This window comes from Phalaenopsis equestris, unplaced genomic scaffold, assembly GCF_001263595.1.
Source record: "Phalaenopsis equestris unplaced genomic scaffold, ASM126359v1 Scaffold000094, whole genome shotgun sequence".
NCBI classification, from domain to species: Eukaryota; Viridiplantae; Streptophyta; class Magnoliopsida; order Asparagales; family Orchidaceae; genus Phalaenopsis; species Phalaenopsis equestris.
Genome location: NW_018164536.1, coordinates 2,766,669 through 2,794,520, shown reverse-complemented (window position 1 = coordinate 2,794,520; position 27,852 = coordinate 2,766,669). Strand labels below are relative to the sequence as shown.

The window sequence follows — 27,852 nt, the reverse complement described above, 5'->3', positions numbered from 1 at the left end:
GGGAATTTCAATGTGTATTGAAATTAATTTGGGAATTCCAAAGGGTTTTGAAATTAATTTGGGAATTTCAATGTGTATTGAAATTAATTTGGGAATTCCAAAGGGTTTTGAAATTAATTTGGGAATATCAAAGGGTATTGAAATTAATTTGGGAATTCCAAAGGGTATTGAAATTAATTTGGGATTCCAAAGGGTATTGAAATTAAAATAGAGTTTTAATTAATTTGGGAATTCTAAAGAAACAAAATTTAATTCCCATCATTAACTAATTTGGGAATCTTAAAGAAAAAATCCCAACAAGATGGACTTCCGATCAACGTTAAGAAGCTAAATGATCACTTTATCATTGGGAATTTTCCCACAAACAACATAGCTTTTTCTAAATCCACTATAATGTATCAGCAACTCCTCCAAGTAGAAGGCAGGGCATCAATTAAAAATATATATATATATATTCTAGCAAAATTATTTTAATTGGGTCAAATCTTATATTTTTCATTTTATTGAATTTTCCATGTAAAAATTATGATATCTGCTCTTCAACATGTCTTTTGGTCATATGTTTTTTGAATCATACAATTAAAATATCAATCTATTGATTTATTGCCACAAATTTCTCTGCAGGCAACAAAGAAGAGTGCATGTTAACTCTTAAACTAACTTGGTTGAATTGAGTGACACCATCAAATCAATTTAAATAGATTAATTATTGCCGCAATTAGTTGCATTTTGACAAAATAATTAGTCAAAATCTTATAAAAAACATTTTAATTTTTAAAATTTTAATATTTGGTTTTCGATTATTGCTTCAGTTTTAATTTTTATTCAACCCAATAAATAGAAATAATAGATATTTAATTAAAAATTTTTATTATATTTTAGGGGTATTTACATACATAACACCCATTTTTATATCTAAAATCTAAAATCTATTTTTTTAATATCAATATCACTCAAATCTTTCGTATCATATAAAAAGTATTATCATTTTTATTTTTAAAAAGTAAAACATACCTTCTATTGATAAGTTGACATTAATATAAATAATTGAAATTTATGAGATTCACACACACACACACTGATTTATTCATAATCGAACCATTTAAATCCGATTAAATTCTAGTTCACTCGGTCTGATTTTATCAAAATTTTAATTTATTTGATTTTTAAGATTTTAGGTTTCGATTTTGGATTGCATTTTTTGAGAATTTGCAAACCCATCCATGGAACAAACTAACGCTCACCCTTCGTAGTGAGAAATATTTGTGTATATATAACGTATACAGAACTGCGTACATCGATAAATTACAAGAAAAATATTAAAGAATTATATCCGTATTATACTTCTTATAATCTCTCTACAACCTACCTATAATTAATAAATTTCTTGTTTCTATATTGATATATTTATAAGTTACAAATAGTTTTAGTTTTAGGGTGTAACTATGATATAACCTCGCCTCGAGCCCTACGTGTCTCGCTGCTGAAACAAGGAAAACGCACTCCAGTCTCTCCTCGCCGTTTACGGGCCCGCCGTATTCCTCGCCGCCCACGCCGGCACCGCCACCGTCGGATTTACAAGTAACATCTCTCTCTCTCTCTCTCTCTCTCTCTCTCTCTCTGTACAGCGTTTTTTTATTGTTCTCATGGTGTACGGAGAAGAAGAGCAGTGTGGAGCAGACCGATAGGTTTTGAGGAAACAATACAGGTTTATTAAATGCTTGGATATAGTGTAAAATTGGGTGGGGCTTCAGATAATGGAAGGAAGGAAAGGGATTTGAGGCTGGAATTAGATAGAGAGCTTCAATACCGCTCAAAAATTTGATTTGGTGCGGGACAATACTCAATATACATATAGATCTCTCTAAACCCTCCCCGAATAAAAAAGTGCATGTTGTTATATTTTTAAGATTGAGTACTTGAGTGTATCTGCGTGTTTTCTTAGCTAACAGGATTTATTGATCTTTAATCTTTCTAAGTTTTTCAGGTCATCGGTGCGAATAAATTACTCGTGCTGGATAACATTATTTGATATCTCCTGACATCTTGGAGATGTTCAAGAATATCTTGAGCAACAAACTGCTGAAACAGAGCTTAGTTTCAAACTACAAGAAACTTTCTTCTTTGTATTGTTGCAGAACTAGTCTACATAATGGAAAGGTAAGTTAATATACCTTTCCTTGATTACTTAACTATCATTTACTTAATGATGCATGTGTTATTGATTTCCACTCCAACGTATTTCTAGCTTATAATGTAATTTCTTTTTTCAATTTGTTTGTCTACTGAGTTTTATTTTTGGTTATTTATTTAATTTATTATGCATGTTTTTATTTGGTTTTAATTGCATCCATTTCTTTTTATTTTGGATGGATCATTAAGTTTATAACCGATATGGAGAGTGCTTAAGTGAGAGGGGGTTGTTAAGGCATGTTAGACTAATGGAGATAGTTGAAAGAGAGATGTTGGTGTAGTGATTGAGTCTCTTCCATTATCTTAATCTTTTGCGTTTGAAATGTGTCTGGCTGTGTGTGTGTTGGGCTCAATTTTAATTTTTTGTGGGTTCATCCTTACTAATTATTAGTAGAAAAGTTGATTTTATTGGGATGAATTTCTTCATAGAGATTTTTGGCTCCCTTGGTTTGCGACACCTTTGATCATGGTTGAGCATGCTTCAGGAGAAGGTGAAAATTGTAATTAAGTGGATTTTTAGTGCATGCAATTTGATGATGCTCAAAAGCTTCTTGGATTATAAAAGTCTATGTAGGTTGTTTATTGACGTACTTTAAGGTACAGGAGAATTTGGGTTTAATTTTGCATCTAATAGTTTAAAAATATTTGGTGTTGGAATATCAAGTTGCTGGCCTCACCAATGGGTTCAAGCTTTTAGGTTGACAATGGTTTGACAACTTATGCTTTTGTTTTTAGACCGTGGGCCAATAGGGACAATGTTGGTTTGGTTTATTAGTGGTAGAATCTATTTTGAACCTAAAACCTTAAGCATATCAATCAGTTCAATCACTTGGTATTTTAACACCTAACATATTTTTCAGTACTTAACATATTATTCAGTTTTCCAATATTGGACTAAATCCAATTGTCTTAACAATCTCCCCCATACGACATGATCTTGTATAATGCACCCAAGGCTTACTCGACCACAATGAGCAACTTTAGAAGTCACATTTTGTATCTTGCTTGACTATAATGGAGTCCCTTGAAGGGTCCGTTTGGGGCAGCTTGTGCGTTTCAGGATAAGTTGCTTAGCCTGAAATGCGGCCCGCAGGCCGACCGCAGGGGTCCACCCGCGGTCTGCGTTTAGTGTAAAAACCCAAACGCAGTTTCAGATAAGCTGGCGAAACGCGCAAACCAAACGGTACGACGGCGTTTTGAAAACACCGCCCGCACTTATAAGCTGCCCCAAACGGACCCGAAAACTCATGCGAGCCATAAATCAATGAACTACTCACTCACAGTCAAACCATTAACTCTAATACTAGTTAGAATAACCCTATTTTTTCATTAAGTGTAGCCATTTGGGTCACAAATGTCTTGTGAGTTTATCCTTGGATACAATTTTTATGAGGTCACCCATCTCTTAAAGTGCTCCAACAGGAGCAAACTTAACATTGGCGTTCATAACAAAAATTTAACACCACCACCAAAAGGTGCTGCAATGCTTAAGTGCTTGCTTCAAGTTGCATATGTGATCTTTAAATATTATCCATAAAATCATGCGAGTTGACAACATTGTACAGTTTTATATGTATAATTTACAAGGGGCTTGTTTTATTCTATTTGTAGATTTCCGTAAATAGCAAATCAAATGATTATTTTTTCATGTTAAAACTTCAAGTAAAATCATGAAAACCATCATTTCAAGACCATAAAAAAAACTATTTTACATCCATTTGATATAGCCATAAGTCAAAATAAGGTATCAAAGCCATGATTACCTTTGTTGATTTATTCTTGGAATCTAGAAGGAACTTCATGTTAATTTATATTTAACTTTTTGAGTGAAACCATAGCAACAAGTCTAGCTTTATGTCATTTAGTATTACTTGAGGGGCTCCTTTTGGTCTTATAGACCCAATAACAACGAATGGCTTTAGATCCTTATTAGGTCACAAACTTGATTTTTATTTGTAGATGCAATTTCTTCTTGCACTGCATCATGCCAAAACATAGATTTATCTCCATTGTTGACTTATAAGAATGACTTAGGACCATTATTCACTCAACAATAAAATCATACAGTTGTAGAAAGCCAATGTAATATAAAGAAGATGTTTATTCTCTATGCTTTGGTGATCATCTTAATTCTACCATTGTAATTGAAATATGTTTTATTTTAGGTCCAATGTGAATTTTTTCTTTTCGTTGTAGTGATTCCTGATTTGGTAGCCCTTCAAAGTGTGATGGTGGATCATCTCAAAATACAATTAATTCCAAATCTTTATTCTTTCAATCATTTTAGTCCCTAATATACTGAAGTTCCATCTTGCTAGAAACCAATGCTGCCGAGCTTGCAATTTTCAAAAAACTAAGCATTCCTAACATCAATTTTGTTATGGTGTACCCGACATTGTGTTATCAGGAAATATATTTTCTTCTTGAAAAAAGTTAGCAAATGTACCCACTCATTGTCTTTTTTTTTCAGTGTACTTTCCATAGTACCATTCATGCTCATATTTGATGATTTATATTGTATTGTCATTTTGTCTGATAAAATATTTTTCACCATTAAAACAAGGAGCTAAAAATAATCCACAAATATGAGTGTATGTTTTCCAATACCTCAAAAATCTGTTTAGCACCTTTAGGTGCCTTGATTGTTTATTTACCTTTTCTTCTTTCTAAATAAGCACCAAAATTAGTAGAATCATGATCTTTCAAAGTCCAATCATTTATAAATCTTTTTATTCTCTCTAAAGAGATATAGCTTAATCTTTTGTGTCATAAACTTGAAGTTCTCTTTAATGAGATTCCTCCTAATGCCATTATTATTGCCCTGTATAGAAGAAAAATTGCATTATAAGAAATAAAATTGAGTCTAATCTATGTATCCATCCGCAGCAAACAATTTCTTCGGTGAATGTTATCCATAGTTTTTGAAAATAAAATTAAAACTACCATCTACTATATATTACTTTGAACATAAAAGGTGCTTCCAAAATCAAGAACAGATCCATTACTTAGAACTAATCTAAAGGTCTGTGTCTTACACAGTGATTGCATTCGATTTCATGAATATATGCCCCACTCATTGTTCTGTTAGATTTTCTTCAACGGCCTTCATAAACTATTCTACATTATCAAGTTAAGGAATCTACTTATACTACTTTAGACACTCAAGACTTGATGAGCATTATGCTTAAGCAATTAAAGTGCTCCCATTTCTTATCTGTCGATTTTTTTTGTTGCATAGTAGATTATATGAGGGTTGGGGCTTATTCACATGGGGCTCTTATTCTCAATAGTGCAACGGAAGCTATATTTTCAGACAAAATAATTGTCACCACTTCACTTTAGAATTAGAGTAGCATTTTTTAATGTAAACAATCAGATTAGCTGCAATAAGTAAAAACATGCCAAATTTGTGTAATGAAGCACAAACCATAATATTAAACATTTAATGTTAGTTTTTTCTTCATTCACAACTTATTAAAATAATACATGGAGCTATAAATTTTATAAGGCAAGTTTAGGATGCCTTCATACAATCGGTCATTAGAGCATATTCTATTTGAATACATCTAGATTCTCATTTTTCATGAGGTAATGTAAATGTGATTAGAATCATTTCGAATTTAAACTTTATAAAAAGATATCATTATATATGCATTCATTATGTCAGAAAGTTCAGCACAAGCTTAGTACCACCAATGTTTGTGAAATTATAATTGAGGATTTTTTTTTTGAATTCTTGGGTACGGAAATGTTGTAAAGCATTGAAGATGGCAAAAAAGGGTAGCTCCTTCTCCTAATTCTTTAATGATTTTTTATGTCAACAAGTCTTTGAGGCTCAACCTAGCAGGTATTATAGTGGGGTGAGGTATGATTTACGATTTAAAAAATACTACTAGAATCACCCTAGCATGTGCTACAGTGGCGAGATGCATGATATGCCTTGAAGATTCAAGACATGGACATTAATAGAGTTTGCAAACAACCATCTTTCCTTAATTTTTGTTGGTTTTCTCATGTTATTTTGGTTGTGAATGTCATAATGCGGTGAGGTATGGTTTATGTTGTACAATGGGCTACATGATTAACCCAGCCACATGGCGTTGTAGGTGAGACATGATTTATGGCATTGAAGTTCAAGAAAGTTGAAGTTCGAAGAGATTATAAATACATCATTGGTGCAAGAGCAATCATCATTGACTTAAGATATGGACTTTACCCTTGTAATTCCAATTCATCATAGTATTTGCCTTTTATTGTTTTAAGCATGGGGAATACAAAAAATGCACCCAACCCCCAATACCTAACTTGTTTTTCTTTTCATCCCTTCCTCCTCCCACAATGCCTTTCCACTGAGATAATATCAAAATTGCAAAAAATATTAAGAAGTACCTAAGAATAAAGAGTAGAAAAATGCAAGTTTTAAAAGGAAACTAAACTTGGGAGGTGGTATATTGCCAAAAGGAAATAATTTAATCGGATGCAAGTGGGTAGTTACTATCATAGACAATACAAATGGGATAAAGGTATAAAGCTAGTATTATTGTAAAAGGTTATACTTGGACCAAGAATTCATTATGGAAAAACATCTCCACCATTCACAAAGTTAAAGATCATTCAGTTTTTATTGTCCGTACCAATCAACATTCATTTGATTTACAATAGTTAGATATAAAAAATGCATTTTTTTAATGGATAACTAGAAGAAGCTTATATAGGACCTCCACATGATTTTAATTGGAGATTTAATCCTAACCATATATATAGTCTAAAGAAGATTTTGTATGGGCCCAATTAATCCCTAAGAGCATGATTTGAGAGGTTTACTGAACTATAGAAAGGCTGAATTCAAGCAAAGTCTCAAATATCACACTCTATTCATATAAATATTCATGGAAGGTAAAATCATATTTTTAATTATTCATATGGAAGACATATCTACGATAATAGATGCTTCTAGAGAAATGAGAATTTGAAAAGCTAGTTATCTAGAGAATTTGAATTTAGAGATATCGGAAAGCTCAAATAGTTATTCAGATTAGAAGTGACTCATTCATAGGCTAAGATATTCATCTCTCAATTAAAATAAATTTGGATTTAATAAAAAAATCTGTGATTGGATGCATCCCTTACAAATATCAATTGATGACTGCCATAAATTTTCAGAGGCGGAAAATGTTTCAGAAGTTGACAAAGAGGGACACTAAAAGCTGATTGGGGAGTTTATTTACCTTACCCACACAAGACCATATATAGCCTATACGGTAAGTGCTCTTAACTTAATTCATGCATAATTCAAAAGAACTCCATTAACAGGCTGCATATAATTTTTTTAAATTTCTCGAAGAAACCCCAAACAAAAGAATCTTACTGAAGAGAGATGGAAGTCTCGTCTTAGCAGTTTAAACTTATACTGACTGAGCAAGATCTCTGTTAGATAGAAAACTACTGCTGGTTATTACACGTTTTTGGGAGGGCATTTGAACACTTAGAAAAACAAGAAGCAATATGTAGCCTCCAGATATACTGCTGTGGCAGAATTTCAAGCAATTACACGCAAACTTGGACAACCATTATAATTAAAATTATCCTAAATGAATTGGGAATAAAATAATCTGATATTATGCAGTTATACTATGCCAACAAATTAATCATCAGTCTTACCGAACTAAATTCATAGAAATTGATCGGCACCTTATTAGAAAAAATACCATCTTTTAAGTTAGCCATGAAGAATATATGCTCTATAAATTGAAGAAGAGTATCGGTGACAATGTTTTTACAAGCGTGCTTCTCAAGCAAAGATGTGTGGAAACCGACATCAAAAATGCTGAATTGGAACTGCATCTATTTGGGCTCCAAAGTCTCCAAATGAAGATTAAGTTGCTTTGACTGATCAAAAGACCTATTCCAACAAGCTTAAAAAAGAAAATGAAGCCTTAGCGCTGAAGGCCTAATCTTTGGAAGCTGATGAGAATATCAAAGTGGATGAGACCACAATATAAATGAGTTGTGATAGGAAGTTGTCAATTTAAAGAAACTTTTAGAGGGCAGAAAACGTAAGAAGAGTTTCTTGCTGAGATTACAAAGATCTTGGGATTTTAGCAGTTACTTGCTGAGAATTATGAGTCAGTGGAGGATTATTGCCTCCAATTTAGGATGATTTCAATCAGTTTTTTATGCTCTCCTACTTTTTTGAGAAGGATAAGAATGTTGATACTTCGGATAAATAGCTTTTTTGATATTTTATTAGCCTCTTTTGTAATACTATGATTCTTATATTTAGTGGTTTGTCTGTAATGAATTCTAACAATGATGAACTTTATTTTCGAAATAAGGGGTGAATCTCATCATCACATTCCCAATAGAATTAGTTAGTCATGATTGTATATGTATTGATGTCCCATCATCCTTCGGTTGTAGTCTTACGGCATACCTAAGCTCTGTATAGATTTTTTAATTAAGTCATCGCCTTAGACGAATCATGCCTCTTGTAAGACGTATTAAGCAAATCTTTTTGTTATCGTTGTGAGGGACTTGTTTAGACTTGCCATAGGGTTGACTCTTGCGATAATCATTATTGTGTTTGTGCATATGGGAGAGTCGATCCGCTACTGCTTGACCTGCGACCAGGGAACTTGCCTTTTGTTGTCGGGGTGTTTTGCTGCTTAAACATTGATGAGATATAATTTTTGTATATCATAAATTCAAAAAATGATCCAAACGCCTGATCTCGTGAGGTTTGATTTGTCTTCTTGTCAGGGATGGAGGGAATAAAATCTTGTGCCTTTAGATTGACCGTATTATTTTATTGAATACCGGGCATGGGAAGTCATGTTGAGGATGTGACTTATCTAAAGGTCAAGTAATATCAGTTACATAGACAATAATAAATGAGAGTAAGGCGCTTTAATATTGTTGATGGGAATACAACTCTAATGTTTCACTATTTTGCCCATGCTTACCGATCATCGTTGTCTATATAAGGAATGTAATCCAACATTCATGCGACACTTGTGAAGAAATTTTTAAAAAATGTTTCTAATAATAAATAGTTCCAGATACAAAGATATGAAAGGTGAAACATACTCTAAAAAAGGTGAATTGAGTAATTTGATTACTTTCGGGCCGTTGTCTTGAGCTTATCACTCATTGATATCTGAAAGAGAGAACTTTTCATTCCTTGAATCCGAATGCTATTCTATTTAGATTTTATCTGTCGAGACTCCTTGAATTCGTCACTTCCTGAATAACAAGTGTATGAGATGAATGTCTATTTTTCTTATTCGTTCTTTCCAAAAATTGAATGCATTTCTGTTTTATTTTCTCATTAGCTCGAACTGCCACTGGTTTATGCTTCCTTAGGTGACAAAGAAATTGCTTTAGGTCGAAAAACTTTTGGCATTGCTCACACATTTTTGAGATTTCTTTGGTGTCTTGTTGAGTGTAGATTGATAGTAGCCTTGCTTGATATTTCTATTCGTAAGGGTCCTTCCTCTGAAATGGCTTTCGTACTCTCTTGAATGAACTTCTTGCAGAACTTAGGCCTTCTCGTTCTCTTTGACGCATTTGAGGTAGATAGAAGCGATCGATCTTCTAACTAGTTTTTCATTGATGATTAAATAGTGCACATACTTGATCCAGAACTTTTGAGAACCCTTGGCTTCTGTTGGCGTAGTACCTGATGATAGGTATAGTGCCTGATGCAGGTAAGTTATTGAACAAGTGCAGAACTGATTCTTTCAATATCATAGAGATTAAATGATTTTTTAAGGCTTTATTTACCCTTAATAAACATCTAGCTGGCTCAAAAGAAAATACATGATCAGCATATGATTTGACTTCCCTTTATAAGATTCTAGATAATGAATCTTGAACTTTCTTGGTGCTCCGGCTTCGCAATCTCTCTTGAGAATGTGCTCTCCAACGGCCTTTGTCTCCTTCTTCTAGCTCCTTCATCCGATGATTCAGAAGGTTTTCACTTTGGGATGTAAGATTCATCCATTCTTCTTCTTCTAGCCCTAGACCAAGAGCTCATCTAGGTCCTGCCTAAGTGGCTCTTGCCTCGGTGGTCCTCATCTTGACGCTTCTCATATACGAACCATCGACATTGATGATTCCGTAAGAATCCTAGGTTGAGCCCTAGAACGATATCTAGAGGTTTCATGTTCTGAATCTTGTATAGCAGTTAGGACTTGTTCATCACCACCGACATAACATATGGTGTGGCACACTATTCTCATGTATTTACATATCTAACACACCTAAACTTCAATATTTTCATGCATAACATCACATCACATTAAAAATACCATACTCATTAGCTTTTAGGAAGTTAAATACATCCTTTCATGTATACGTTCATGACATTAGCTAAATAACAGTGTTCAAATGTCATATATGCAAATATATTAGAATTATATGGTCTCTAATATGTTTAAATTTTCTTCAAGATGAGTGTAATGTGTGAACGATTTTGTTCAGGCCCTCTCCCATCCCCGCAGCTTCTTCGGCGTCGAAGACTTCGTGGACGACGACAACAGCAGACCTTACACTTACGAGAAGCAGAAAAAACCGAAGAACCTTCACAAGCACGTCTCATTCAAGCAGCGAACGATTGCTTACATGGAACCCTTCACCCTGGACGTGTTCATCTCGAAGCGATTCGTGTCCGCCTCGCTCACCCACAGAGTCACGAGCAAGCAGGTTGCGGTTGCGGGGACGAACTCCAAGGACATCAAAGCGGTTCTGAAGTCGAGATCGGACATTCCGGCTTGCCTGGCCGTCGGGAGGATCCTGGCGGAGGGGGCGAGGGAAGCTGATGTGTATACCGCGAGTTACACGCCCAGGGAACGGGATAGGTTTGAGGGGAAGATTAGGGCCGTTGTTCAGTCTTTGATTGATAATGGCATAGATGTTAAAGTTTATTTAGATAGATGATGTTAGAAAAAAATATTACATCAGGACTCTTAACGTAGAGCTACGTTCGGAGTCTACTGATACGCGACGCGATTTCCTGTGATCCATTCCTCCTGTGTTATTTCACGTTTTTCAGGTGTTATTGTGTTATTATAATACCGGGAATATTCCCAGAACACAATAACACATGAATATCACAACAATAACACTTGAATAATGCGAAATAACAGGGGGAAATATTTTTCTGCGCTAACGCAATTTTTTTAAAAAATTTTTTCTGTCATCTCCACGTGACGTCATTTCATTAAACTCAGAATGTAGCTCTACATTAGGAGTCATGATGTAATATTTTTCCATGATGTCAATTGTGATTACGAAGATATTGGTTTTTTTTTTTTTTTATTTTGCTGATTTTATTAAATCCACGAATCCGATCTTAATTCCGAAATTTAATATATTCATAGAATTGTTGTTTTGGTTATATTTGGTTGGATTTAGTAGATCCTATGATAAGTTCTTGTTAATAGGGAGCCACCGAACACTGTTTTATTATTATTATATTATTATTATTATTTGCTTGGGTGAGTTTGAATTCAGCTCTTCCTTCATTGTTTTTCCTAACAATGTAGTGCTTATTTGGTCGCTTTTATTGTATTGTTAATGCTTATTGTTATGTATATGAATCTTCCTTCCTTTTTATTTTTAAGCAAAGTTTATGCTTAAATATTATGACTTATTTGTATGCCTGGGAAAGTATGAAGCCGAAGTTAGAAGTAATATGCTTATAAGTTATATATATATAGATATAGATAGTTGTATGTATAATAAATTGTAAACAAAATAAAAAATAATGCAATAGTATATAATAAGTCATCAAACAAGTGATTAGATATGCTTGAAATAAATATGTTGTCAAATTATTAACATATTATTTATTTAATAATAAACGTTTGTATTCAACAACATTAATAACTTCGAGTCGGTTCTCATGCATTGTATATTTGAAAGGGAGATTTTGTTTTTTTTCAGTTAATTACAAAATTTTCATATCAAATATATATAAATTGTGGATATTTACATAACATGTCACCAATTATTTATTATGTTTTTGCATCTCTAACGCCTAAATTCTGATTTTTTATATTTATATCACATCAAAAATATATATGTAAAACCTTAAGTTTAGGTGTTCGGATATGTAGATGCAAAAGAATGGAGTTGTATGCATGTGAATCTTTTGGTTGTTATAAAAGGATTAATGAATTATTTAACGGGTACATCATTCACATACCTTAGTTAGGGCTGTCAAAAAGGCTCGTTGTTTGTGAACAACTTGTGTTTGATTCGTTCGTTATGCAAAAGAGCCGAACACAAACTTTTTTTTTTGCGCTCGATATATAAATGAGTTGAACAAGAATAATGTTTTATTTGTTCGTGTTCGGCTCGTTTTTGCTCGAAATAACTATATAGAGAGAGTATTATTTTTAAATAATTTAATTTACTACAACGCTACAAAGATGTATAATCAATTAAAATTATTAATTAAAAATAGAATAAAAATATTTTAAATTCTATTTAAATGAATATTTAATATAAAAAACAGGATTAAATCTTATCTTACCCTTAACATCTTATTGTTATGTGATTAGAGTTGTAAAAATAGTTCAATGTTGGTGAATAAGTCGTGTTCGGCTCCATAGGCGAGCAAAACAAGTATAAATAAATTTTTGAGCTTGATATATAAACGATCCGAACAAGAACAATGATATTTTTTACAAGTCAAGTTTGAACTCGCTCAAACTGGGCTCATTTACACCACTAACAAAATGACCTTAATAGAAACAAATTTTTGTGTTACAATAGAAATTAGCCCGACAAGAACAATGGTATCTTTTAGGAAAAAATATTATATCAGTGCTACGCACGTAGAATTAACGTGCGTAGCCAATGAAATCACACAACCAACGACATCTTGTGCGATAGAAAAAAAAACGGTACAGTAACACGAGGAATATTCCCCTTGTGTTATTCATGTGTTATTGTATGTTATTCATGTGTTATTGCGTGTTATTCATATGTTATTAATGTGTTATTGTGTTATTATAACACCAAGAATATTTTCAGGACACAATAACACATGAATAAGACATAATAACACCTGAATAACATGGGAAATATTCTCGATGGAGAAAAAAACGGCGCAGTAACACGGGGGAATATTCTCCCCTGTGTAATTCATGTGTTATTGTGTGTTATTGATGTGTTATTGTGTTATTATAACACCAATAATATTCTCAGGACACAATAACACATGAATAACACACAATAACACATAAATAATAGGAAAAAAATATTCTTTGATATTATTGGATCGTTTTTTTTACCGTGTGAATGTCGTTCCGTGTACTGATGTAATATATTTTCATCTTTCATCTTTTAGGGCTCGTTTACGCCACGCCCAATAACACGTTTTTCGCGCCTCACTCGTCTCCTTTCCCGTGCTCCTGACCAATCCGATTGCTTCCGCCGCTGCGATTTATTAACCATGCCGCTTTTATTTCCTCTCCGCGTCTTCTTCTTCTTCTTCCTGCTCTTCTCATCTTACTCAAACGTCAGTTCCTCGCTACATAGAGGAGAGAATGAAAGCCAAGGTAAAGGGCCGATATGAAGCCCGTTGCGGCGCTGCTTCAGCAGCATTCTCCGTAACCTCCGACGATTTCAAGCTCAGCGCTACCCTCACTGACGCAACATTCTCCACTGCTCCCTCTCTCACCGGACTCGCCCTCTCCCTCCACAAGCCCGGCTCCTTCTCTCTCATTTTTTATGTTATCAAGAAGGTCCAATCTCGCCCTTTTTTTAAAGCTCCTATATTTGATATAAGGTTCATTAGTTGGTAGAAATATAAATACATAATAATAAGTCATAATGGGGTTGGGAGCAATTCTGATATCATCAAATAATAAGAGAAATTCTGTGAAACATATTGGAGCTCTTTAATTTTTTTTTTTTTCAAAATTTATTTTGTGAAACATATTCTCTATTCATGAATGACAAGTTATATCTATAAATCTATCATTTTTGTATTTATATCTTAATGATATCAATTGAGTTATAATAAAAGAGAGAACTTTTCATTTACCTAACATTAAAAACAAAGAAAATTTTCAGAATAAGTTTTTCTCATTTTTTTTAAATTTATTTTCTTGATGGAATGAAGAAACTTTCAAATTAAAAGCTAGAGTCTTTACTTGAAGCAGATTCTCAATAAATTTTGAGATGTGCTTGAAATTATGGATTCAATATTGCTATTTTTTATATTATTTGAACTTTTGTTAGCTCAGGAAATACTTTTAAAAATCTTATATGAAGCTCTCTATTTTATTCTATTCTGAGTCATAGAAATAAAATCTAGTTTTGAGTCAAGCTAAGACTTGTACTCTTCTCAATATTAGCCATAACAATGTCTACAAAATCTATCAAATGTATTGGATATAATATATACAATATGTGCACTTTTGATTAATCCGTTCTCTTTTTAATGTAAAGAATGAAACTGGAAAGAATTTTTTTCTCCTTACGCTTTTTAATTGTCGCTTGCATTTAGTGGAGTTATTTCATGTCTTTTTTTATGTAATGTAATGTTATTAGCCAGATGTTAGTTGTTTTGCTCTTGTTTTGCACTTTTATGTTCTAAGTAATTTTTTAATACACAATTATACTTTATAATTTTGAGGACATTGAGATGCCCGCTAAATTTAGAAACATTTTTATGTCAAGATGTTTGTTGACTAAAAGAAACTGACAACAAGAATAATAATTAACATTTATCAAACTAATAGTGAAGTGAGGTTGTTTGATTTAATATTATGTAAATAATAATGTTATATATTAGATTAGTATTATTCATACTTTGTTAATATTTATCATATTTAGTGTGTTTGGTTTAATATTAACTTAAGCAATGTAGTATTATCTAGCAAAAATTAGTGGTGATTTAGATCTTTCTTTTCATAACTATTTATTTTACTTTTTGAATAATTTTTTTTCCTAAATTTCATTAAGACCAGATTTTAATATGATTTATGAATCCAAGTGTTAGTGGATCATATGCTCACGTGTGTTAGTATCATGACATTAAATAATAGCTGTTAGCGAGCCAAGTAGTCTTAAGGTTTGGGCTTCTTAGGTTACTTGAAGTTAGAAGTGTGCTTCAAAAAATAGTGATTTTACCAGACCTTGTCGTTTGGTTAGGTATTCATAGAAATTAATGTTAACCTTGGATGTCACAAACACTTTCAAAACCTCTCAAATGTGATGCTTTGGTTTCAAATATAAAATAATTGAGAATGAAATCATCAATTTTTTAAACACGTTCTCTAATAAAGGCAACCAATGAGACCAATTTAATATTGAAACAAATAAATTTTGTTCAATAGATGAAAATATTATCTAAATAATAATAGTATGTAAATGAAACCTCCAACTACATAACATGAAATCATACAACCTCTAATATTAATAGAATCCTCTTTTCTTTGTAGGATTTTGACTTCAAATTCATTAATGAGGTGACCTTTATGGGTCAAGCAATGAGGTTGGCCTACACCCACACCCACGCTATTAGTGGCAATAGCCAGATGACACTTTTAGGGTCAACAAACGTCAATATTGTAAATAATGTTGGGTTAGGTTATGAGTTTTGCTCAGGGGTGATGAAGGTGAGGTATGCCTACACTCATGGAGATTTAACGAAGAAGATTGTAGTCGAGCCTTGTTTAGATTTGTCAAAAAATGCTTGGGAGTTTGCAGTGACAAGGTGGATTGAGGAGAGGGATTCTCTTATGGCTATTTATCATGCAGGATCAAAGGAGCTTGGGATTGAGTGGCGACAAAAGTCGAAGGTTAATGGGTCTTTTAAGGTAAATTATTACCTTTGAACAAAATAAAGATTTGCTTATTTTATATTATGAAAAATTACTTTTTTTGATTGGCATTCACTTTTTTTTTATTGTTTTATGCCCGTATTGTATGAATTATCAAGTTAGAAGAAGATTAATATGCCTAAATTGGCATAAATTATGGAGAGAAAACATTGCTTATTTTTTTAGTAATAACATTTTTCTATAGTTATTGTGAGCATGATGCTATTTGGGATTATATTTGGGTTAAATTATTTAGTGGTTGTGATTAGGCTTTATATAAGAATGGTTTATGATTTTTATTCAAAAGATCCTTATTTAAGTTGCAATTCTTCCATTAAAGCTTTAAATGAGAAATTAGAAGTTGCAAACTTAGCCTTGACTCAATTTGAAAGCCAAACAATTTATTGAAATAAATCACAATGCACACGCTATTCAAAGAAATGTTGTTTTTCTTTTAAGCTTTTCTTAATTGTTTATTTTGGATCTTAAAAAACTAAATCCACAATGAACAGCTTGTTATGCACAACATAAATAGCTTTTAAGGATTTAAATAAGGTTAGCCTAGCTCTAGTTGAGATGTTATCTTCCTCTTCATGTTTAGACAACCTTATTTAACTCTGAGGTCATTTTAGTGTGAGGTAGTGCATAGAGAATTTTGAAATTCAATTTTGCCAACTACCCATTGTCGGCATGGTAGATTTTCTATTAAATGATAAATTAATGCATTATGAACCCTCTTCATTGCCACAATGGTTGTAATTTTTGTTTTTATTTTGCTGGTATGCTCCATTCTCTTCTTTGTTTACTTTGATAATCTATAGACTTATAAATCAGGAGGAAGTTCTTGAAAGATGAAACGTTGCATTTATTACCATTCTCGATATAACATAGCTTATAAAATGTCAGACTCACCCTTCACTCACTGAAAAAGCTAATTTTTAATTTAAATTCAATTTTATTTTGTGCTAATGAAATATTTTTATTTTAAACAATAACATGCACTCATACCTTAGGATAAAAAATCATCTCTCAAGACCTAAGAACTTTTCTTGAGAAGATTTTTATTCTCTTATTCGGAGCAACATTTCTTGAGAAAGATTACATAATTCTCTCAAAATATCAATCGAGTAGAGCCAACACTCGCATAATGCTAATCTTGGCTTAACGGATGATCATACAACGCTCTTTGCACGCTCCTAAAATATTTTCTCAAGACTTATAATATATCAGATCATATTATTTTTTTGCAATGAAATAAAAGATTGGCAATCATATTAAAAGTAAACGTTCTTTCATTTATGTCAAAATATGGGCTACATGTACTTTCACATAGCTTTTTTTGTTACCTATTTGTTTTACTTTCACTATAACTAGGATCGTCTCGACTTCTCAAAAATCTCCTACTGTAAGGACCCACATGCTCCTCTGGGCAGTCATCATAGCTAACATATTCATGCTTGCTCTTGTTGAGAGACCCGTCGAGGTCATTGTTAGTCTCCTTGAGTTAGAGGTGGCTCAAACGTGCTTAGTGATTCTATCTTTCTTGACATAACATACCTTGACACATAAATCCTAGTGTCATTCAAGATATTTGCAATGAGTTCCAAGATTGCTGGATCTAAAAAATTGCTTGAGTTCAAATGCTTGAGCTGAGTCATCATAAAAATCATCTGTTCAGTTTACTTGGACTTCACCTTGTTAAAGTAGTCAGGTTGTTTAGGATTGTTCGGTCAGTGTCCAAGCTCACATGCAAGTCTTCAGTTATGTCTCTCAAGTCATTGATTATGCCTTGTACTTTCTGCACTCTTTAGTGAGCTTTATAAAGATTTTTCCTTGCTTCCTCCGACTTTGGTACAAGCCTTCGTCGTCTTACTTAAGGAATCACTGAAGAGAGCATGTGGTTCTACTCCAGGCTTTATAACCCTTGCATCAAACGTCACAACAAAATTATGTTTCATCATCCATGGAGGATTTTGGTGCCTCTCCTGCTTTGCACTTCACAACCATCTCATTTACTTCTTTGAAAGTGTTCAGGTCTTGACTTTTTACAGCTTATCTCAGCTTTCTTCATTGGGAATGTCTTAACACCTATTCCAAGGCCATGAAAATATGACTCCTAACTTCTATAACACAACCTTTCAATAATTGAGTGGTGTACCCTCCAAATCTTTAGGCAATATATGTTATTTCTTTAATCACTCGTGGCCTTTATATCTTGGATTAGAGGCTTTGTTTCTTGAGGAAGCAGTTCCTCTTTACTCGGAAGGTGTACCTCCATCCCCAAAAACTTGTTCTTTGTTTATCGTCTCTATTTTCAGAACAAAACCCGCTAATGTTTCTCGTTTGTCGATTTCCAATTGAGTAACTTCAACTCCAATACTAACTTCATTTGTAGCGGGTTCCATTATCACTGGATCGAGACCCTCCAAAAGTACAATAATAATTTTTTTTTTTCATGACACTCTTCTTTGATATAAAATCAGAACACTTTAAGAGAATTAGACCAATAGTTTTCATTGCAGTGGTTTCTTTTGTTAGTGCCTTTGTCGCATCACCCAGAGACACTTCACTTACCGCATTGCTTGTATTGGCATTTATGGAACAGCCTCAGTAGTTTTTTTTGTGGAGGAAGTGTTTGCTCGTGTTTTTATCTTTAACTCTTGATGTAATCTAGAGCAAAATGACATGACATTTCAAGTTTTTAATGAATGAAAGCCAAGGAACATAGGAAGAAATCATTGCCTGATGAATTATTTACATTTTGAAACCCTATTTGCTTTATTTTATAACATTTCAAAATGGGAGAAAATTGCAATCCTTGAAAATCATAATATCTAACATGTGGAAAGCGTGCATCCATAAAAATTTAAATTTTTACGATAAACTCAAGATGTATTCGGAGCTTCCTCGTAGATGTCTTCAAGAAAGTCCTTAAATGTCTTCTTAGGAACATCCTTGGCAAATATTGAAGAAATCTCTTTGAGAGGCATTCAGCTCTACAACTACTCATGATATCTTAAGAATGCTTTGGGCCATTCTTAGAGTATGCACCTTTCAATCCTATAGTAATTAATACTACATAATAGATGATTAAACAATAAATAAATAACAGTGATCATGTGTTTCAATGTTCCTTTGGTTGTATTTCTTCATTTCTATGATCACCCATTTGTTACCATCAGGGTTTACCTATGTTTGTACGAATTATGATAATTTGTCTCAAACTCAAACAACAATCATCATAATTGTCGGTATATCTAAGATACACATCTTTAAATACTGATCCTTCTGCAATGAAAATGAGTTTTTGCCTCTAGGAACAATAGGCATGCCTGGGAGGAATATTTTTTTCAGTTTGGACTGCACTTGTTGCTTTCTAGTTGCTCTTGTTGTTGCTCAAAGCTCATTCCCTTTCTTCATTCTAATTTAAACTTCTAAAAACTTCTTTTTTTCTGGTGTGCTATTGTTGGTACTTCAATCTCTTTACTATAACTTCGCTGGTAGTCTATTTTCCTCCTTATGTGAGCCCCGCCGAATGAAATTTTCTCTTTATATTTCTAAAAAAGTGTAATAAAACTCCTTGACTTATCATATTGTATATCTATGTTTATGATTGAACCTCTTCAAAATATTTATGTTCTCCATATTTAAATCTCTAAGACGCAACCCATTTGCCAAGCAGATTACGCTGATGTGTCTAAAGCATCACAATTATCAAGAAATACAACATAAGATTGTGGACATCGGATATGATGTTGCACAAATTATATTTGAAATACCTCTATTATGACCAAAAGGACTTGAACGTCACCCATTTTCAAAGCAGACTACGTCGACACATCTGGAATATAAAAAAAAATAGAAATAATACTTATATTGTTTGGGTTGCCATACAAGTGATACCTAATATATATAATATTATATATATATATATATGTATTATAGGTATGAAAACATAAAATTCTAGGTGTGCTAATGAGGAGGATTTATGAAAACAGATCAATATTCAATCCACTTATTTTAAAAATATATAAATTGATATAATTTTAATGTTTGTGTTAATATTAATATTATTGTTATAAAAAAGAGCAACTTTTTACCAATATTAATTCCTCTTATCCCGCCATCTGCCTTATCATGAATCCTTTGCATGCTAGTTGTACCATCCGAGCTGCTCGTGCCTCATAAAAGAAAAATACTCTCGCTCACTTCCCCTCTCTATCTCTACCGCTTTCTTTTTCTTCTTTCTAAAAAGTGGAAAAGATTTCCCCCTGCTCTTTTTGTCTCTTTTTTCTCTTTGCATATGTTATGGAAATAATAAATCTAATGGTTGTATATTATGAAGCTTGATCATATGAAACCTATTAAATGTATTTTCTATATTAGGTAACCTGATTAGAGGATTTTTCCTCTCTTAGAAATATTCTTAATCTATAGAGATTGGAGTGTATATAATTATGTATCATATATTTTCAATTGATGAATAAGAAAGAAAGAGTTGTTCTCTTTTACAATATCTTAAGTGAAAAAGATAGCAAAAAATTCAAAAAAAATTTAAAAAGAAAATGAAAAAAAAAAGTATTGGCTTCAACAGATGGGCAATTTATGCTCGTGTGGATCTCCTCAACAGAAGGATTGACATATTGTCTAATTGGTTTCGAGGTGGGGTTGTTTGGGTTAGCCATCTCAACAAGAGGTTCAGAAAACAAGTGTGATCTTCTAAGGGGTTTTAGACAACCTTAATTTGACTGAGTTTATTTAAGAACCAAAGAGCAGATTGAGGGGTAGAGAGACAGATGATTAGGGATGGAGTAGGAGGCCCAAACTCTGAAAGGCAAAAAAAGTAAAAAATAATAATTTGTTGTTTAACCAAATATAGTAATTCTCGCAGGATTGAAAAAAAAAAGTTGCACTCATAAAAAGAAAAGAAAAAGAGAACCTGGAGAAGAAGCTTGAGGTTAAACACATTTAAAGTCAAAAGTTGGTCTTCTAAACTTATCCCTATGTTAAATGTTTTACGTGCACTCTTAGTATAATCTTTTGGAACTCTATAAATGCATAACAATTAAGCAAAAAACCATTGGTAAAATAACAGGTAAGGGTTTTAAAGTTGTCTGGGAAAAGTAAGAGGGATTTTAGTTTCGCCAATTTAAATAATTAAAGAATTTTTATGTTTAGTAAAAGGTAAAACATGATGAGTATAAAGTGTGATCATGCAAGGAAATCCCAATTTAGTGGTGGAAATTACAGTACTTCAATGAAACTCTCTTTTTCATCATTATTAGATTAAGTCTCATAAAATAAAAGCAAATCTATTGATTTGTTTACGTCAAAAAGATTACTCGAGAGCAAGTAATAGACAAGTTTGGAGGATTTGATATAAGCTAAATATGTGATATTTTTATGGCACATTTCCCTGTGCTTTTACATCATTTCTACTAATATCATGCTTGAGAAGGGCATTTTTGTCTTGGCTATGCGAGAGAAAGGATGGACGTGAAATTGGAGCGAAAAAAAGCAGAATATAGCACAATACAGAGGTTCTAGACTAATGCACCCACGCCGCACATACGGTGCACCCGCTTTAATCCCGGCGCACCCACGCCTTGTTTAGCACACTCGCGCCAAATGTAAAGCACCCGCTCTGTCCCCAGCGCGCCTGCACACTTCTCTCTGCCCAACACACGGCGCACCCACACCGGAATCGCGGCGCAGCTGCGCCCAACCTGTTGAAACTTATTTGGAAAAAATTTTCTTGCTCGTGTCAAGCACTATCTATATATATTCTCTTGAGGACTGATTTATGAGATCTTGGGTGGCTGTAGGATGTAAGAGAGGTGAGATTTTGATTAGGGAGAGTTCTCTCCTTATTTTTCTCCTCTTTGTTTGGATTGAAACCTAAAGGGGTGATTTCTTCCTTCGAGTCCTTGAGTGTTTTTTGAGAGATTTGTGTTTGAGAGAGAAAGGTGCTATTCGTGTGAAGAACAAAGCCTTTGTTGTAAGTTTAATTTTTGTTTATCTCTTGCAATGAAGATCTGCATGGGTTTTGTGCCTGTGTCTTTCTTGAACATGCATTGTTAAACTCTTTTTTGTGTCTCTGTGAAGGGTAGTGCTTTTCATCATGGTTTTCTGAGATATTTTTCCCGTAATATTTTATTGTGTTTTAATGTCCTATGTTGTTGGTAACCTAAGAACCTAATTTATTCCTAGTCTGGCCAACTAGGATGTTAAAATATTTCATGAAGTTATGACTTCTAACCGTTGTGTAGTGGAAATGAAGGGTTAACCACAGAATTTCGAGAAAATTGACATATTTCAGGGGAATTTTGCAATCATTCGAGATGATCGGAACAATTATGCGGAATGCCATGAGGATTGAGGAAACCTTGACTTAATGGTTTCTTAGTTTCTTTGGACCTAAACATAGGCATAAGGAGTAACATATCCTCGATTGACAACAATTACGTTAGAAAACATTTAGGAAAGCCACGATGACCATGATCCACGAATCACAGAGGCACGAGCCTTATAAATCTTGGAGGAACCATTGAGATTTTTCCAGTTTCTTCTGTTTCTTCTGTTTGCAATTTATTCTTTTTTTCTTAGGATTAGGATTTAAAATCTTCTTTGTGAAATTGCCAAACTAGGTTCATCGGATTCGAAAACCAAATATTTTTCTGCTGAAATAATTGCTACACTTTTCCTGTTGGTTTGATATGTGGTACTCTTTAAACACATTACTTGACACGTATACTTGTGTTGTGCAGCCGATTAACTTTGTGGTAAGTTTTGGCGCGTCACACAATCAAAATACAAAATTTATATTGAAAAACCCGTAATCGAGAAAAAATCACCGGAAAGTTGGAGCAAAACTTCATTGATTCAAAGGTGATTGACGATTAAGCTGAATACAAAATGTCTTGATTTCTTTTTTAATTTCTCTCCCTGCCCAAAAAAACCCATGAACTCGTGAAATGCCATGAGTATTTATAAAGTTACAAAAGAATATATTTTGCGACAAATATATTTGGTATTAAATATATTAAAAATTAAATATATTTGAAAACAAATATATTAAGCAATAAATATATTTGACAAGAAATTTTAAGGCATTAATTTATAAAAATATTATAATTCAATCAATCAGTATAATAATGTCATAAAAAGAATAGGAAATCATCATTCTTCTCCTTGATCATCTCAAGTTAAGTGATGATCCTCTTGCATTTGGTGACGTGAGTGTTCATATTTGAGCCTTCTACCATGTGGTGGGAGTATAATTTTTGTTTCAAGTACAACTTTGTTATGAGACTCTTTCCAATACATAATGACTCCAGTTGTCACCATAGTTTGGCGACTACGCTCTCTTTTAATCGGTCCTGCAAGATCTCATTTGATAGATGTAGACGAATATGAGATTTTGCTTTTTTGTCCATCTGAAACTTCTCTTCAGCTGATAATTTTTCCGGCATCTCTCTTTCTTCTGTTCTAGATCCAACTGAATCAAGATATCTCTCATTTGACTTGTCACAAAGCAAAACGAGTAGACCGTTCTAGTTTCTTGATGTCGTACTTCATTGTCGCCATCTCTAAGAAGAAAGAGAAATAACATTTCGAGAAATCAATGATGAGCACGATCAATCTTACTAGCAACGAAAGTAGCTTGATTCAATTACACTCATTGTGTGCAATGTTTTCAACACTAGAGATTAGCTGTTTAAGTGAAATTATTAGGAGGTGATTTAAAATCACCCTTGAAGAAAGTTTAATTGTATTTCTGATAGAATATCAATAATTGTGAGTTGACTCACATCTATAAAGGTTGGAAATGAGCTTCAATAATGAGAATTTGGAAGATATCTTCAGTTTTACATTTTACAACTCATAACAATTAAAGAGATGCAAAATTAATGAAATCATGACTTAAAGTATTACTTTTTTATATTTAAAATAAGAAATTATAGAACTATGGGGAGAATGGGTAAAAAATTAAATCTGCACACAATACCTGTGTTAAAAAATAGTGAGTTCTGCAAAACAAAAAAAATGGTTTATGTAATGAAATTGACCACCCAAATATCTAAATATATCTCTGTAGGATATTACTTCGCATAAAATGGTTCATTTTCTGTCTTTTGACTGCTTGTTTCTATTGAAATCTTCAGGTTTCTGCATGTTTCAACTTGGGGAAACTGAATGAATTTCCTAAGCTGACGGCTGAGAGTTCTTGGAGTTGTGGCATATGATATTGCTGATGAAGATGAAGAAGAAGATTTTCCTGGAGATTTGTGTTTTTGTTTTGTAGATTTTTTTTTTCGAAATATTTTAATCAGCATTGTCCAAAATAAGATAATTTTTTAGATTAATGAGCATGAAATCATATTATAAAACCAAAATCTAATAGAAATATTGATCGAATTTGAAGATTGTTTAATAATTATGCAAAGATAATGCAACCACTATTAGGTGATTGTTAGAGCATTATTTAAAAAGGCTTTCATGATAGTTTGATTTTTGTTGCATTGTTGGTTTAATATAGTTTGTTTTTTTATTTAAAAAATTAGTCAATTATTATTTAAGATGCTTTGAACGTTGATCGAACCTTGTTTGGGTAAGATTTAATCACGATTTAGAAATAGTTTAATCATTGTTTAAATATGATATGATTTTTATTTAAATAATATTCGAAGATGCATTGAACGTGATTCAATCATTTTTTTTTACTCTTTTGAAATTAAATTAGGCTAGTTTGTGGTAGCATTTTAGTTTTGATGCGGTGGGAAAACATAGAAGCTGGTGTTTGAAAAAAAAGTTGTGTTTTGTTTGATTGATAATATCTCGGTTGCCCTCGACGCAGCACTTCGTTTCATTTATGTTATATCTTCGTTGTTCAAACCCCTACCCTAGCTTCTCCTCTCCTCCCTTTTGCGCTTCGACCCCACGCTTGGCTCTGCCCTAGCTCCTCTCCCCTTAGCTGTGTTTTTCGGATTTTGGTGACATTTCTCTTCTCCTACCTTCTTACCTTCTCTCTGAATACTCCACGCTGATGGAATTCTCTCATTGGTAATCTTTACCCTACACTATTGGCATTGAAATTAGTTTATAGTTTGAAGATTTGCCATTTATGTCTTGCTTCTTGCGGTACATGATTTAGTTTTTTGTGGCTTTTAATTTTTTTTTTTTTTGTGACCAATGCGGCCTTCTTGTGATTTCTTGGCCTTTACTCTCAATAAATTTTTTGAGATAATTATATACAATTGTGTGTTGTTTACAAATCAGATTCATATATTGATTTCTTTTTTATTTTTTTGGATAATTAGGGTGGCTTGCTCAGTTGGGCTCTCTCTAATTTATTTTTCGGATAATTATATACAAAGCACAAGAAACATTGTTATTTACAAATCAATTCCCGTATGTGACTTTTTGAACTATGAATTTGATGCATTTATGCATGCAACGATCATCGGACGTGAATTTGATAAAAATGAAAAATTTGGTTTGGGGTTTTATCATGACCTTTGATATTTGATTGAGAATTTGAAAGATGGATGAAAGAGGGTGTTTGATTTGTTGGTGGTTTGCCCTCTTTGTTGGAGGAATGATATGTTATGTTGGTGGTGATGTTGCACCATGGTGGTGTGTTGATGTTAGGGTGGTGTTGTTGGTGGTGTGTTGATGTTGGGGATGGTGCAATTAGTGCTGATGTGGGTGCTCGTGGTACTACTGGTGGTGTTCTTAGTGGTGTGTATAGATGTTAGGGGCGGTTCTTCAGTGTCATGATGATGGTGTTGTTGGTTGTGTGTGTAGATGTTAGGTGTGGGTTTTCAGTGTCATGACGGTGGTACACTTGGTGGTGTGTGTAGATGTTGGGTTGATTCGTAAGTATCATGGTGGTGGTGCTCTTGGTGGTGTGTGTAGATGCTAGGGGTGGTTCTTCACTGTCATCGTAGTGATGTATGTGGATGTTGGCGGTGGTTCTTCAGTGTCATAGTGGTGGTGTTGTTGATGGTGTGTGTAGAAATTGGGGGTCGTCCTTCATTGTCACGGCGGTAGTGTTGTTGATGGTATGTGTAGATGTTGGAGGAGGTTCTTCAATGTCACGTCGGTGGTGCAGTTGATGGTGTGTGTAGATGTTGGGGTTGGTTTTTCAGTGCATGACACTGGTGTTTTTGGTGGTGTGTGTTGATGTTGGGGGTGGTGTTGTTAGTGGTAGTGTGGGTGTTCGTGGTTTGTTGTGATGTTTCCTTTTAGTTGGCTTTTTTAGTTATGATATGTTAAATGACACTTTATTTTTCCTCTACTATACATTTTTGTTGCTTGGTTATTTTTCATGTCAGTATCATAATAATAAAGGTACAAGAAACTGGTTTGTCTGCATGTGGGATAAAGATGTTAAAATAATATTTTGTGATCTCTGTCTTAAAGAAGTGGAGTTAGGAAATAGGCCAACAAATTTATTTATCGCTTGGGGTAGGAAAGAGATGTTTACCAAGAAACACTCATCCTTACGTGATATCATTGAAAGAACACTTAGAGTTTCAAAGAAAAAAATGGGGCATATTGTGGGATATGTTGGTATATATGTTTTCTAATCAAGTGTAGATTGTGGTTGTCGCAAAAGCTTTACACAACTATATTCGGTAGCATCCTTTGTAGCGATATGAACTTCAATAGGGCTGATGAAGATCATTCACATGTCCTTGTTGAAGTATATGAATATCACATATGATAATCTTTATCACAGGCTGAAGTGATTTTCTTGAGACTTGCACTTAGGATGGGGAAGATGCAAGGGAAATGAAAGAGTTGAGGAAGTAAGTTACAGATGCCATTGTTGGTGGTTAAATGGAGTGGTTGTGTTTTTTTTTGTGTTACTTTATTTGTAATTTGTTATGCAAATGTTTATTGTTTATTGTATTAATCATTTATGTAATGATGGACTTTTTTAATCTCAATGTTATTTTCAGTTCTTTTGTGTGTGTTTCTTCACACTTAGATGGCCTATGAGTCAATCGTGCGTATAATCTGTAATGTAAATTTTTATTACATATTTTATCTTTTGTTTTGGGGGTTTATGATGAGATATTCGACCTTATGGGTTCTTCTTACTGATATATATTGCTATTAGTTCTTGATACATGTGAAATCACGTTGAAAACAACCAAGTTTCTCTTCTTTTTTTTAGTGTTATGGCTTTTGAGGTTCTTCTGGATGGATTTTTGTGATATGAATATGTGGAAAATGTGAAAGTTGGGTATTATGTCGTTTAAATGAAATTAAGAATTCTTTTTTTAAATAAGGTTCGTTGTCTTATTGCAGTAGCATATTCGTCGGTTTATAGTATGTTTTCTGAGACCTCACCGTTTCATAAAACTTAAATTGATTACTTCTAATATTCTTTATTACTAATATTGCATCTAAGGGCTTACGCATTGTGGTTTTAAACTTTCAAAGAAAAAATAACCTCAATGACTTTCGATACTTCTAGAGCATCGTACTACTACAGTGGACTATAATGTTCTCTGCTTCCTCCGCGATGATCACGTAATTATAGGAGACAGTTTTACCGGTGTCCAAAGAAAATAACAAAGAACTATGACTTTTATAGATGGGTGTGGAGAGTTTTGTTGGATGATGGATTATCTCGTGACATTAACAAACTATATTTTAAAAATATTATTATCATATTGTTATTTGTTATTTTAATTTTTTATTTATTTTGATTGTCATGCTACTCACTATTTTGTGAGGTGTCTTTTTTTATTTTGTAATATTCCAGCTGGACATTTGTTTTCAAGTATGGAATGTGCTAGCACGATTT

At 33.2% G+C, this 27,852-nt stretch overlaps 2 protein-coding genes across 5 annotated transcripts; both read left to right on the top strand.

Annotated features, from left to right (window-relative positions):
• The first annotated feature begins 1,461 nt into the window (after nt 1–1,461).
• Nucleotides 1,462–11,511, top strand: LOC110020256. 4 transcript variants are annotated; one of them, XM_020718291.1, is made up of 3 exons: nt 1,462–1,581; nt 1,988–2,160; nt 10,675–11,511. In XM_020718291.1, the coding sequence occupies exons 2-3, from the start codon at nt 2,053–2,055 to the stop codon at nt 11,128–11,130; spliced, it is 564 nt and encodes a 187-aa protein (XP_020573950.1). In that variant the 5' UTR covers nt 1,462–1,581; nt 1,988–2,052; the 3' UTR covers nt 11,131–11,511. The 4 variants fall into 4 exon arrangements, with proteins under 4 accessions (XP_020573950.1, XP_020573953.1, XP_020573951.1 ...); XM_020718294.1 differs by lacking the exon at nt 1,462–1,581 and adding an exon at nt 1,644–1,708; XM_020718292.1 differs by lacking the exon at nt 1,462–1,581 and adding an exon at nt 1,735–1,829.
• Nucleotides 11,512–13,671: 2,160 nt separating this feature from the next.
• LOC110020139 (outer envelope pore protein 24, chloroplastic-like) lies at nt 13,672–24,416 on the top strand. Its single transcript, XM_020718132.1, has 3 exons — nt 13,672–13,946; nt 15,651–16,028; nt 24,197–24,416. Exons 1-3 carry the CDS (start codon nt 13,749–13,751, stop codon nt 24,275–24,277), a joined length of 657 nt encoding a protein of 218 aa, XP_020573791.1. The 5' UTR covers nt 13,672–13,748; the 3' UTR covers nt 24,278–24,416.
• The last annotated feature ends 3,436 nt before the right edge of the window (nt 24,417–27,852 follow it).